Genomic DNA, 15,534 nt, shown 5'->3' on the forward strand with positions numbered 1-15,534 from the left:
ATAGATTGGAGAATTGGACGGAGCTGTTTTATGTATAATCTCTGTGGAAAGTCATGCCTGATAAATGCAAAACAAAAGCTGCAGCATTTCTATTGGACCAATAGGGACGTATAACCATGTTAGTTGTCGGATCGCACAATATCAAATCGAAGTGCTGTTTTTGCAGCATACACAGTGCATTTCTTGCATGCATAAAATACCAAAATGACACAGAATGCAACATGCGTGGCCTTCCTTTTCCTGCATTATAAGCTACAAGTCAAACCAATCTGTATTTTCATTCTTTGCTACCTTATAATATTTTATCTGACTGCCAAAATACGTGCTTCCACAAAACTGAAACTAACTTGAAGGATACTACATTGAAAAATGTATGTAAATTTAATGTATTTACTTCTGATATGTTAACCAGGCTAACAACTTGAGAAAATTATATGCTGTATATGTACTGTAGAGTATTCAGTAATAAGTACACAGCTAGTGAGTTAGAAAAGGAATACTCACCGCACAGAGAAAGAAAATTGATCCAGTTGATCTTCAGCGAGGATTTCACTGTTTCTCCCCATCGTCTTCTTCTGTCTGCCATTCTGATCAGAGAGACACATGTGTATGTCATTTGGAATACCATTTGGAGCAGGAAACGGTTGTAATGATTTATCTTGGGAATACAACGACGGCACCACAACTTCTCCCTGACATCATCACTCTCACACAAGAACAAAACAATCAACACAGGAAACCGTGCCGATACTCTGAGGTAGTCAAATGAAAAGAGAAAGAAAAACACGAGATGAGATGTTTAAAACACCACACCTGACATACTCCTGAGATCTACAGTCATTATCATATTATCCTTATAAAAAACCGAGTGATGCAGGATCAAGCCGATGAGAGCTGTGTAAGCTAATTATGGTGTTGATAATAAGATAACAACCCCCATTATTACCACTTTGCTCAGAAACACTTGTGTATACACTGACAGACATACAACATACAACAACAAATGTAAAGCAAACAGAAATGAAAATCTTTCCCTGCCGTACAGACATCAGTAGACACGTGATTTAATTTAGAATGAAGGTCTGCCCTACAGTCACAAGAATTACAGCATACAATGAAATCAAATCAATATATTCACAGAACAACTATGAAATCTCATCTGGCACACACACATTTTCATTTTCATTCAAAAAAATAAGTGCAATCCTTTATTCAACAACTATTTTTGCAACAGAACATCTCTGAAACTGGCTCAACAAGAAAAACCTGGAGAAGAGTTTGAGACTATGGAGACTGTCACAAAAGCCTGAAGAGTAAAATGTGCAAAAAAAAGTCATGATGGTACACATTTGCATTTGTGGGCCCCCAAAATTGTAGAAATTACATTTTCAACGCCGCCTCCGTCTACTGCAATGTTTCATTCAAAAGGCTCCATTTAGTGGAGTAAGGTTCTACAGAATTTAATAGGTTAATGGTTGTTTTAAGAATCTTTGAAAAAAAAAAAGTTTACATCACAACAACGATCTACCATTTTGCTGCTCTCCTTCTGAAACCTTGCATCTCCATATTTCGTGATTTGAATAATTATTAATAGTACCCCTTTATGTTTGTGACTAGGTTTTGCAAACATCTAACCTATAACAAGTATAAAAAGGGCTTGTCAGCTTTGACGAGACAGTATTTAATTATAAAAAACGTATATACTGTATATTCAAAATATTTTTTAGAGCTGCAGTGACACAACAATCAGCAGGTTACTAGAGTCTGTTGAATTCCAGAATAAACACTCCCCATCACACAAACTAGAACCGCATGTTTGAGACATTGAGAAAATAAACCACAACATGAAGCAAATGAAAATGGTACACAACCTTAAAAAGACAGAATTTGACAGACAAAAGACAGAAATACAGAAATACTAGAAAGACACATTTCCTGAGTCTCTGTTTTCTCTAATGCACACAAAAAAAGAACATCATGAAATCGTAAAGGAAAAACAATCATATAGGCTATCTACAGTTACAAACTTTACAATAGTAAAATGAAGCATAATTAACAAAGTCTCAACTTATTTATCTCCCACATTTTGTTCAATTTCAGAAGTCAGTTTAAGCTGTGGTGGTTGGTGTTGATATTGTTTGTGAGACCAGCAGCATGCATGTCTCTATCCTGTCTACAGCACGATGCCCCTAGGTGGGCTCAGACACGCTGCTGCAGCATAGATACTGCCCGCATCTACATGCCAATGAGTTTCACATCACCTCTGCAGAACTCAGAAACACACACCGAGCCACCACACAAATGGAAAAAAATCATATGCCAAATGCTCCGGAATTAAAAAAATATATATATATGTATAGTTATAAATTACATAAAAATATGTGTTACAATTATTTCCTGAAAGCTGGTGTTTGCGATAAGAGGATGAAATCTATCTGTGTGATATCATTTTCACATTTGAAATTTTTCTTTTTACAGTTTAGTTAAACATTACTAGTATTTTTCACAGGTTACCATATATCATCTCTAACATAATGTTTTCAGTTGTTCCTGTAATTCATCTACAAGCAGATTTCTAAGCCGTCACCCATTCACCCCAATAACAATGACAACACAACGATAAAAAGAGGCAAGAGCGAATGCAACACAAGAATTAGAGGCAGATCAGCACAGAGAAGTTATTCTGCAATTACCACTTCAAAGTGTGGCTGGTAACACGGCGGCTTTGATTCATTTAACTTAGGTCCTTCGGAGCGCAGGAAAAGGCATGTTGGGAGCGGTTCGAGAGAGCGCTGGGCTGGCACTGCTGATTTCACAGAATCTGAGCTGTTTTGGCTTGTCTAGCAGATCAAAACTGCCTTTGAAGACTGAAAAGTACCTGTTAGTGTGAAATGTATTTTGACAAATCTCAGATAATAAGGGGAGTTGAGAGGCAGAAGGGAGAGGGAAGGAAGGATCAGGGGCATCATGCACCTTTTTAAGGAGGGGGCCACAGTGGCGGTCTGCTCATTTAGTGCTGTTGGCAAGATAAGACATGACCAAAGAATAAAAAGAAAAAAAAGCATTGTAATTACTAATGCACAGGACCAGATGGAATCTGCAGACTTTTTCCACTTTTTTGTGCTAATTATGGGGCCAAATATACAGATTTAAAAAAAAATGTATTAAATGTTGCTTGAAATGGTGAAAATATTTTAAAAATATTTGTGAATTACCAAAACCTCTAGAAATGGTCTTTTTCAGGTGTAATAAAATATTCAAAGTTAAAATGTTTTCTCAACCATAAAGTTACCTTGCTGGGATTGTCAGTTTTGGTTTTAGTAGCGTCGAGGCGGTTTGTCTGGTCCCTGGGCTCCAGGGCTGACTCAGCTCCAGTGGTGCTCTTACCTGAAATGACATTACAATTGTTCTCTTGTGCCTGGTATATAAATAGTTATCAGTTATTTGTAGTTTGATCATTTCAAAGAGGATTACATCATCCAGCAAGTTGCAAAACAAAAAGTACAAAAGTCTAGTTTAGTTGTTGCATATCTAATTTATTTAATTTTGTACTATAATCATTCTTTCTCTATTTTGAAAATTCTTAACTAGATTATCAAAACAATGGAGGACAAAATGATTAGTTTAACTGTGCATTAGTGCAACGGTGTCACTGACATGAGTGGTAAGCATTACACTCTGCTGTCTGTAGACTTTAAACAACACAAACTAAATGTACTGCTAGAGAAAAAGTGATAAAAGTTTATCTTTCCACACATTCTGTTCTTCCTCTCACTCACTCTCTCTCTCTCTCTCTCTCTCTCTCTCTCTCTCTCTCTCTCGCACATCATCATCAACATCTCTGAGCCCAACCTCTCCTTTTTTCATTGCTCTAATGCACACAATTAGACATGATGAAAAATTGAAAAAAAATTAAATTTAGTTGTAATACATTTTGCCATTCTTCCTTCCTTTGGAAAATGACTTTTGAAGTGTTTTCTCTCTCTCTCCGTCTGTAATTTAAATGGTAAGCTGCCAGATGTGTGTCTCATGCTTGAAGTGCAGGAGCTTTGCATTATTTAGCATATTAACATTCACAGAATTTAAAAAGAGGGTTCCTGCATTGCCTGGAGCTTCCAATTAAGTAAACCTTAGCTTGATACATGTAAAAATTTTACCATGAGAAACTTTTTCATTGCTTTTTCTTTTCTCTTTGCCTCAGCCAGTCACATCTATATAATAAATATGGAAACTTCCCAGATGATATAATTTTTCTCCTGCTGCAGGATTAAATATATCAGTAATAATAACTTTTAAATATAGGCAACGGATGAGGAAGGTTTTAGAAGACTCAAATGCGTTTTAATAGCAGGAGCAGTCTGGGCTAATATGTCCTCATTGCTGTTTTGGAACTGATATTACAGTAAATATTTGAGATAAAGCTTAAAGTTACGAGGTAAAAGCCATTTTAAATGTATGGATTTCATTGTAAAGATTGCATAATCACTTTCAATCATGTCTTTTTACTGTATAGCGTCAAGCTCGGTGGCATACTGTAGACATCGGAAACAAATGTTATATAGTCTTTTCCGCTGAAGGTTGCAGAGTCAAAAAGTAGAGGAAAAGAAATTTGTCATGTACAGAAGATGTGTTAGTCTGTTTTTACTTGAAGGAAACAGTTAATGACCCGTGAAACCATATGGAGTTACATTTAAAAAAGGTTTATTCAATACCTTCATGCTATGAGACTGGCCCCATTGACTCTTTGTTATTCAAAATGGTATGTTTGATGCAAAAAAAAATGTTTACATGGTTCGTATGGTTTCACTTTTTCACATGGATAGAGGTTATAGCCTGTCAATAATACTTCTGTACTATAATGTCCATTGTGTGGCTCATTAAAACACTAGATGTAAACAATGACTTAGTTTTGATTAGGACTGTCAAAGGATTTTTCACAACTTATTCTATGCAAAATAAAAGTTTTTGTTTATATAATATAGATATATAATTATATATTAAATATATAGCATATAAATATAGACAATGTATATACACATGTAAATATTTCTTAAATATGTAATTGTACTGTATGTGTATGTATTTATATATACCCATAGTTATTATACAGAATACACACACATATATTATGTAAAAAAAAAAAATATTGCGTATAAGAAAATTCTTTGACAGCACTAGTTTTGATAACACTGTAACGTGGCCAAGATTGAGGAATAAAGTAACACTTTCAGATTGAGTGACTAAATTATAAGTAAAAACATAAATGCACTGCTTTTACATGCTGAGCCATAAATATTCCTTATACATCTATCTATAAACTACACACTCCGACATGAACCAATTGACCATACAAAATATATATTAACAACATAACTAAAATATAGTGACAAAGTCATGCAATCATTAGCTTTACATAAATAGCAAACTAAATATTAATACTATGTCTTATTTCCTTTGCTTTTGGCATTTTTTAGATACAAGTGCATAGAAAAAGATAAGAAGCCTTGCGACTAGAGAAAAGAACGAGAAGCCAACAGGTGAATGTATAATATCACTATTTCCACAGATGCCAAACAACAACGTATATTTTGTATGGCTAATACAGTACAATCACAAACAAGCTTTGCATAAACTAGAGGCCGCTATCGGTGTTGTGTGCAGTATATTTAATATTTTCTAAGCTTTTGCCTGTTACAATCTTCTGCCCGAAGCGATGTGTAGCAGAAGCCTGCGCTGCACTTCTGTTCTCTGTCCAGAGACTCTAATCCCTGTCAGGAGAGCATTCTGCCTGTCTTTGTGCCACGGTCATGCATGTTTCAATGGGCCAGCTATCCTAACTTCGCAACTTTGCCATTAATTATCCTTTTTTCAGCCCAATACTGCGATGGTGTAGGTAGTTGGTGCTTGAATCACTGCAGTGTTGACAGCTATAGGCTATGTCCATGAACTTGGAGTGCTGCAGCCACAACCCACGTACTCCCAGGGTGAACAACTGAGGCTTGTTATCCTCTGCCTACCACAAACGTGGCGAGAGTAAGAACGGGGCCTGAAGGGTCAGGTGATCTACAGGAACCTCTCCATTCACCTAGGCTTTAATTGGCACAGAATTGCCATAAATCAAAGGTCAGTGAATGATTTATTACCCACACTTCATAATTCTGATAATTACCAAATCTGCACTCATTGTCCCGGGAATAATCTCACAAACCTTTTTTTCTAAACAAACAACAAATGATTACATTTAACATATAGAGATATATGCATGTGGCTTTCCAGAGCTTTTTAAGAGCCAATTTCTCCGATGAAACTTTAAAAATGAGTAAAACTAGAAAATATATATATTTTCACTGTAAAAGGTACATGATAATGTGGAAACTCTGCATTTTTAATGTGAACTATGTAAGCAAACATTGTTAACATCAGTGCCTCATCTAACATACAGATGGAGTAAATACAAGCACATTAGCACAGATAGCATGTTTAAACACTTGTCACTTCAGAGCCGTTTGTTTTTCATTCAGCATACAAAGGATTCTTTGGTAGCGTCTGTCCAACTAAACTTCACGAGATGAGGCTACAACGTCTAGGAAAAAAATATAAAACGTGAAATTTAAAGAGGAGCTGTGCTAAATTAATTGTGGTAAGAAAGCAGTGTGATGAGAAAGTATGATTCTACATTACGGTTTACCAATGTGGCCCAGACGTGCCCCTGAGGGACAGGCATCTGAATGAGGATGGCTATGTTCCAGAAAAAATCCTGGAGATTGTCACAGCGCTTAAGGGCCAACCTTACTATGATGCATTTACTAAAGGGGCAAAACGCAATTAAACAATATAGCCTACTGGAGCTTCTAAACGCCAAGCCAACAACATATAGTTCCAGATCCACTAAGGGCGATCAGAGGAGAATGGTTTAATTTAATTAGTCATTTGGATTCAAACAGACCTACTGTAACCGGATCGTTCACATAATGTGAAAGGTCAGTTAACTCATAACGCCTGCAGCAACATCACATGTTGCAATGAACATAGTATTATCAAGTCTTTTCGCTGTTTTAGATGAGAAAAATATTTTGAAGGAAGGGCATCTTTAGTCTTAATATAACAGAAATACTCAAGAAATCTTTGATGATCCTTGTTTCAAAGATACAAAAGATGCAGTTGCTAACCAGCTACAATGTGGGCATATTTCTCTACAAAGACTATGCAGTAAAAAAAGTATTGTTTGTGAAGTAAACTAAAACAGTAAATAAATAAATCTTTGGGGCAAAACATTTAAATATATATACAGTATATACTGTGTTATTATAGACCAGTATTATTTGTGATTTTTTTATTAATAATTTTTTTAGGGTTATATATGTATTTACTGTGTTTAAAAAATGAGCTAAAAAATTTTGAATGTGTGAAACGGAGTCAAAAATCAAGCGATCATCACACCATTTACAAAATGATTAGCTAGAAAAATATAACATGAAATATTCTATGTATTGGCTATACACAATGTGACAAAATTGGTGGCAAAACATGCAACAAATAACAAGCTGCTACTATGAGAATAGCGAACATAAATATAAAAAAATACAAAATATGTAATCCTTCCCAGTCTTGCAGAAATGGTACACTATAAAACACGTTACTCAAGCAATGGACATTCTCTTTTTGTAGTTTTCCTCAGCGAGTTTCATTTTAATTTAGGAGTAATGCAAGGTTGTCAGTTCAATCCTTGCTTTCTTTCCTAATACCGGATATCTCCACCTGAATATCATAAATGTGTGTAGCAGTAATGCAACCTGAACTGATCCTTATGCCAACGTCATCTCTGCTCAGTGGTCCAAGTCTGTGATGTCCGGTATGGGACAGCTTTTGATCAGTGATTTTAGTGGAGGCCCAAAACTGACTTCACTTTTGATACCTGTTTCTATTCATCTGCTTCTCCTGTTTTTGCCATACGTAGCAAGTGGAGCACAGCTCTCCCAGAGTGCGGTGTGGGGACACTTCCCATGTGGGGTGTTAGGAGCACAGTGGGAGGTCAAAGTTCACAGCAGAGAGGAAGTGACAAGCTGTGAAATGTAAAAGACCAATTTCTTCCACATGTTACAGCGCTCTGAGAACAGCGCTGAGCTGTCAGCTAGCATCACACTTAAAATGGGACAGGTTGCTACCCAGCAGACCTGTCACAACTCATTTGTAATTAAAAAGCCTATGTGATGTTTAAAGCTGAGCACCCCAGAATCTTTTTTTCTAGTGCCGCTCTGTTAAATAAAGATGAGTACTGCCAAAAAAAGAAAGAGAGATTAATAGCAGAACAACGGTCTTGGTGCTAAATCAATACCAAACTATGATGCATGCGCTGGAGCAGTTTAGTGGCGTCAGGATCTTCCAAGACCTGAGTAAGAACAAAATGCTTATAGCTTTAAGTCAACTTATTGATATTAAATCAGTAAACGCATTATCATGTTCTAAAGGAGTTTCTTTACCTCTTTCCAGTTATTCCAACCTGGGCTTTTTTTTAAAGAAATGTATTGGCATTTACGTGTACAAATGTCACAGTCAAGAGAGTAATTTCCAGGGTGTTGATTTTAGGGGTGTAATGATACACTAATGCAACGGTTGAATTTGATGTGGGGGCAGAGTTCATGTCTTGTCACCAGCAATGCCAAAGAACACTTGACTCACTAAACCTAAAAATCTAGTTATCTGACAAGGAATAAAAGATGTGTAATTACATTTTAAATTATTTGAACAGTGAGACATGGATGTGTTATTCATTAAATAAATAAAAATATATAAATTAATAGCCACCTATTTTTAGTAAGGCCATGCGTAGAGCCGGAGATCTTCTGAAGACCTGGAGTACTTCACTTTCCTAATCTGGTTCCGTCCAGCTTCCAAAGTACGCTCAAGACGGGATAAGCAAGAATGGCTAAGCAATACTTATTTTATAATGTTTGTCTTGAATGCACTGCCAGCTGGTTTGGATAATTTCAAAAATAGCATCCCTATCCTCAAGAAGCCAGGTACCATTTAAATCTGTTGCCAAACTGGGTAGTTTATGCACCAACATATCAGTTGAGACATCCTGAAAACAAGAAAAGTAAGAGAATGCAGTGATGCAACATAAATAAATCTACAGATTGCTTGATTTGGTTCACTTGTTTCAATGTGACCGCAAATATTTTCAATACAGTGTTCAACACACAAACATATGCCAAGGGTTCTGAAAGTATTCATATCGAATTGTAACTTTCCAGACTCATCTGCTACTTTCTAAACAAATGGCAAGCAACAAACACACTGAAAAAATCAATAAGCTAATGGGGGCGCAGACAAGTGAAAAAGCCCCATTAGAGATCTCACGAGTGCTCGTGCTGACTGCTCACGGTTCGTCGCTGAAATGTGAATCGGCTTCTGGCTGAGAATTTGGATTAGAAGAAGAACGTGCCGTTTACTGACGCAGCGACGAATGATGATGATAGTATTGAGTAAGAATGTGCAAAGCTGGCTCTTAAGTTGGTGAGCATCATTTACTGTGAAAACTATTTGCATGTATTGTGCTGTGCTTTCCAAATTAGACATGCTTTTGTCTGAGTGGAGAAGGTTCATTTTCCCCACATGAGCTCCCCACCAGATTGAAATTGGCAGCTGCCATTGTCATATGAGCGAGTTTGTGGTGGGCTGTGACATTCTCTGGCATTTCCTCCTGTTCAGGGGAGCAGAAGTCCTACCTGGCACGGAGGCAGAGGAGAGTGTGGATGAGTGAGGTGGAAGCCCCTGGCTGGAGCTCTGCTGGGGGTTAGGAGGGACCTGCAGGGTGAAGCTCTGCTCTGGCACCCCGGTGCTGCCCCGTGGGAGTCTCTTTACCTGCACAGAGACACATCTGATGATTGACAAACACTGATCATGACAGGCATTAGAGATGTTAGAGACATTTGGCAAAATGGACATTGTTTTGCTTCAGGGCACAGATTTAACACTGGACAAGTGGTAACCCAACACAAAACCAAACACATAGTATTCAACAGAGTCTTGCATGTATTTTCATCCACATTGCATTGTTTTATTCACGGTCGGAAGAAGGATGAGGGACTGTCAATTTTTCTTGACTGTCTGTACAAACTTGACAACCCATGGTTCTCCAAGTTAAACACCAAAAAAAGCCTCAGAGTAAATGAGGTTGAATAATCCAGAATTCATTAGTATTGTATGAACACCACATAATGAGAGAAGCTATTGCTCCACTTTCTAATTTTATTATGATGTTGAGTCACAAATGCAAGGCCTCTTAGATGTATCTGGATTTGTTTAGCAAAGATGTTGTTTGTTTTCAAAGTGGCTCCAATTCCCATTTTACACACATACAAACACGCACACACACATGCTTATATTTCTTATACTGTAAGTTAATTTAAGGTAACTACACAGCTTCTTTAGATTAGTAAAAGGAAGATGAATTATTGTAATTGTAAGATTCAAACAGAAACATTCAAAAGAGTTTAAAGAGGCACCTGGAAGTAAAGGTTGCACAGCCAGTTGTCCAGATCAGTGGAAAGCAGTTGTTCTATTTTGCTGAACTGATTGAGAGATGGGTCCGGCCCACCGCGCAGCAGAGGGGTTTTGAACTTCCCATTGAGGAGATTAAGGGAGCAGTCACAGACAGGGAACACACCCCAGCTCACCACGCAACTCACATGACTGAGATCGCTGGGCAGCATTGACAGCCTGAACATTAACACACTGGAAGGCAACAGATCACATGAGGCAGGAAAGACCTGAAAGAGAGAGAGTGATTAAGATCTCGATTATAGGGTGCTTTGTTAAGATTCATGGTACTTTACTCTATACTGAATATGAGGATGATTATGTAATCCTGGAAGTGACATTTTGGCATTTTCAACTGCATGGCAGAAATACTCTTGTTCTAAATATTGAAGTGGTTAAGGTTTAAGCTCAAGCATTTAGCATTTAACTATCCTACCAAAGTTTATGTTGAGGGTATAGTTGTCATGATTTTGCCTCATCATGTCATGTCTTTCTTGGTCTTGCGGCAGAATCATGGCAGAGCCTTATGTTTTGGAGAGAGGCCCATTATTGTTGGTTCTGACTTAACATGTGCTCTCTCCGGTCTTGTCTTTGGCCCCGCCCCTCTCGTTTCCTTGTTAAGCTTCCTGCTTGTGTCTCATTACCCACACCTGCCCATTGTTATCTTCTTTGTTAGTCACCTTCTTTTTCTGTACCCCGTGTATGAGGCTTCGTCAGTGCTGCTATGAGGATTCTCTGGTGAAATCAAGTCTTAGTAATTGTTTAGTTATAGTTAATGTCAAGTGTGTTCTAGTTTAGTCCAGTCTCAGTTAGTCTATGTTCTGTCGAGTTTGAGTTTTATTACAGATTTCTGATAACACAATTTAGACCACACTCTTAAAAACAACCCAACTTGGGTTATTTTTAACCCAGCTGCTGGGTAAATAAAGGAAAGAACACAGTTGGGGTTAAACTAACCCAAGAAGTTGGGTTATTAATTTTAACCCAGGAAATGGATTGCTTTTTGACCCAAAAATGAGTATTTTTTTAACAAAAATGCTGGGTTAATTTGATTTCATAAATGGCTTATATTTTCGAGTGTTTTTTTATATTCCTTTTAAAACAATCATTTAAAGTTAAATAAATCACCTCATTAACAATTCAAATTATTTTTTAGTACATAACACATTACATACATTACACATTTGCAAAAAAAATATGAAACCAAATATTGACCGTTAGATATATGCCCAAAATTAATAATATTTAAAAACTAGCTGAACTGCTAACGTTACAGATATCACAGCCATTGGTTATTGACAGAAGGACTTGCGAGGTGAGGTTGCGTTAGGCGGGATACATGAGCGCCGAGCACTTGGTGGTTCCCTTAAGCCCACGTCTCCGAAAACATCCAAGCTGTGTACATAAGGGTCTTAAAAGAGGTATATTTTAAAGCGGCCCTAACACACAAGGTTTCTGCCAATCTCATATTAATCTTGAGTACCTATTGAGTAGTATTGCATACATCGTATCTTCGAGAGAATTTACTTTGATCACATTTACACAAAAAAAGATACAGCTGTATGATTACTTCCGAAATCATACGGCACTTGCGGGGGGGAGGAGGAGGCTGAACTAAAGCATATTGACAACAAAACACAAACATCAGTTTCACTCACCTCATGCGGTTCATGTCTGACATCTTTAAGCACTGGGACAGCTCCATATATCAGTTTAAAAAAATCTCCAGCCCCAGCGGTATATCTGCTGTTTATATAACATTCATCACCCAAATGCACTGAACCAACAAACACCTGAACTTCGTGAACATATACCCTCTGCTGAACACGAGTGAAAGTGACGTCTGAGATTTCTCCTTCTCCTGCTCTGGGTGTGCCGCGCGCTTTTCCGGGAGAATTGTCCAATACAGGACTAAGAATTTTTTTTACAAAACAGTTTTATATGTTCAAAAAAAACCTTTCCAAAACCTGTAAGATCGCTGGGATTGTATTGAGCACAGGAATCATACGTCAGGCCTAACTCGTTTTTAGACAAGTTGACCCTGTTGAGTATGAGAAGACTGCACGTTTTACATTGTAAAGAAGTCAGAATGCATGACACATCGTTGCACCACCCCTTTAACAAAAAAAAAGGCAGGTATTTAAAACTGTAGAGGAAAGGAATAAAAAATATATATATTTCCGTGGTTTCTTCTCTACAACTATATATTTAAATGTGTTTAAACATGTTCTTAAAATGTAGATGATGAAATGTCCTATTTCGATTATGGTTGGTTTTAAGAAGGGGCATGTGACAGTCCCAACCTGACAGCCATGATATCGCTAGAACATATGTAAGCAAAGCAGACATGTTTAAAAAAGAGCGGCATGCAGAATGCCAGCATTTAACACGCCGAGATCCTTATTTACCCATCAAGCAGAAGACAGATCTTTAAAAAATGAAGTGACAGAAAGAAGCGCTTGACTTCATCAATCACGCCTGAAATATTCCATCCCTCCATTAGGAGTAATGGAAAATGGAGGAGACTTGTTTTATCACATTCATCATGTGTTTCTCTTCTAATCACTTTGCGCTCACATCTAAAAAATGGCATAGATTCCCTGCATCAGGCCTCAAATTTATGCCATAATCTCCCACATTATACATATTGAAAAATATTTCATATGCTTAATTCACTGGAAAATAAGCAAGAACACCGCTGAGTGTATCAATTGAAATAGAAAAGGAGATTAAAAAAGAAGAGAGAGAAAACACGATGAAACGAGTGAGAGGCTGTGTTTCAGGCCTGTGTAAGTTCTCAGGTGGAACAACTGCATGCTGGGAATCTATTAAAGCAACACAGCTATCAACATCCATTCAAAACAGACTTATGTTTACTGAACAAACTCCACGGGAGAAAGATAGAAAACAGGTTTTAAGAAACAGTTCAACTCAAATGAAAATATGGTCTGTCATCATTTGCGGAAAGCTTGAGGTTGAGTGAAATATGTGGTTACTATTGTAACCTGTGATCGTATAGAAAAGAGTCTGTTTAAATCTGGTTTGAAATCATTTTCATTCCTTCAGCGTCCTACTGTTTATGCTCCAAATTCCGCAGCAATAGTGAATGTTTTTAGTTTAGATGGAGGACAATGAGGACAACAACATGAAAAGATGAGACTAAGACTTCAGGCTGGCAAAGAAGTGACATTTTCATCTTATCTTTCACTTCCTTGCCTTTCTCAGCTTTTGTAGCCCACTTTAAGAGAAAACTCAAATCTGCAAAAAGTATCAAGCCAGCAAGAGATGCTATAGAAGAAAAAAATAACGATGAGCAGAAGCTTTCCTCCTACCATCGCTAATTCCTGGTTTCCTCAGCGAAGCTGTGAGGAGAAACAGACGAGGCCAGAGCGTGCACTAATGTGGGCAAATGCAAAAAGCAAATGAGCCAATTACAGACAAATCTGATGGAAATCTTCGAAACATAAACATCAACAACAGCAACAGGATTGGCTATAAATAAGAGCTGGTAGAGGATAGAGGAGTCTGACACTAGACGATCTCAATGGAGCACTAAACGATTGCCTGCCAAATCAGAGCCCACGTTTTTGGACGAGAGAGGAGGAGTATTCAGTTAAAGCAGCCCACTCCCTTTCCTTTGTGTAACTGCAAAAACAGGCCTTACTACAGAAACACATGACTAGATCTGTGCCTTTATTTACTGATTGTGATCAGAGTTTTAGTTTTTTCTTAAGACTGCACCATTTACATTCTTTATTCTGTTTTTGCTCAACTTTTGTAAATTTTTGCTTTCTTTTTGTCTGAGTTGTGTCTCCTTCACTGATGACGTTCTATGAAAAAAAAGGTCTGCAAAGCAGCATTTAAATTCTGACCACAATCAGGAGTTAAATCATAAAACACTTTTCCTTGTGATCACAGGTGTTTCCTTCAGAAAACTGAAATCTAGTTAGTTATTTTTTGTTCGTTTCTTAGTATGGTCGTTTGACTGCAATTCTGACATTGCTGGAATGTTTCACAGCATTTCTACTTCATTTTCATCCCGTTAAACCCTCTACTGTTATATAAATGAGTTATACATTTGATTTACGTTCACACACTAAATGTCATGTTAGAAAAGCAGCTGTTTTATTCACACCGACTGTCCCTCAAGTTATACTAGGAGCAGTTTTTAATACACCTTCTTTCCACTTCCATACACACACTTACTGTTTAATATAACATTTCATAAGCCTCATTCTGCCGCTATATTCCCTACACAGCTCAAGTGGAACCATGGTAAAAATAACTGCTTCTATTCTGGAGCTCACTGATGTCCAATGAAGGATAAATACAATTGCATTTACAGAATTTTATGTTTAAAAGCTGTCATGTTTTTGTATAGTGTACAGTAATGCATATGTTTCCAAAATATCACACATTCCTGCTGTAGGAACCCACCAGCTAACAGTATATTATCAGCTAATATATTTTATTATAATTGATGATAATAATGAAATACAATACAAAACACTATAAGAGTACATAGCATGAAATCATGAAAATTACACTTCATGCAGTGTGTAATGTTGTAACACTCAGAGTCAACTCTGAATCACGGAAACGAGTCTTCCCTAGTCCGATTCGCGCACCGCCACAGATTTATGTCACAACATATAGTCCCGCCTACGTTTTACTAGGACTGCCCGTGAAAACTTCACTCTTCTCCCCCAAACACTGTGGCTCGTAGGGGTGTTACGGTTCTCTGTGAAAAAGGTAACTGCGCGGTTCTCCATCAAGGATTGGGGACGTACTTGGACTGCGGCTCATCTTAAAACTGACGACGCATTTACAATATGGTTTGTTAAAAATTATAATGCCCAAAACAGACTGACAAAGTTCAGCTAACGTATGTTTGTCGATAGATACACATTTAATACCTACAAATTTCAATCGGATTGACATATGCTGTAATATGACCAATTATTTATGCTTTCATCACCCGGTTGTTGTGTG

At 37.4% G+C, this 15,534-nt stretch overlaps 1 protein-coding gene across 1 annotated transcript in view; it reads right to left on the reverse strand.

Moving 5' to 3' along the window:
* ofcc1 (orofacial cleft 1 candidate 1) overlaps window positions 1-12,596 on the reverse strand; it is a 46,775-nt gene extending 34,179 nt beyond the window's left edge. The window contains exons 1-5 of the mRNA XM_056738810.1: window positions 12,201-12,596; window positions 10,509-10,772; window positions 9,729-9,864; window positions 3,293-3,387; window positions 505-587 (exon numbers count right to left, since the gene is read on the reverse strand). Of these exons, the coding sequence (XP_056594788.1) occupies window positions 505-587; window positions 3,293-3,387; window positions 9,729-9,864; window positions 10,509-10,730 (536 nt within the window). The 5' untranslated portion in view covers window positions 10,731-10,772; window positions 12,201-12,596. The remainder of the gene's footprint in view (window positions 1-504; window positions 588-3,292; window positions 3,388-9,728; window positions 9,865-10,508; window positions 10,773-12,200) is intronic.
* Window positions 12,597-15,534: the final 2,938 nt, after the last annotated feature.

The sequence above is a fragment of the Triplophysa dalaica genome, chromosome 23 (genome assembly GCF_015846415.1).
Source record: "Triplophysa dalaica isolate WHDGS20190420 chromosome 23, ASM1584641v1, whole genome shotgun sequence".
NCBI lineage: Eukaryota > Metazoa > Chordata > Actinopteri > Cypriniformes > Nemacheilidae > Triplophysa > Triplophysa dalaica.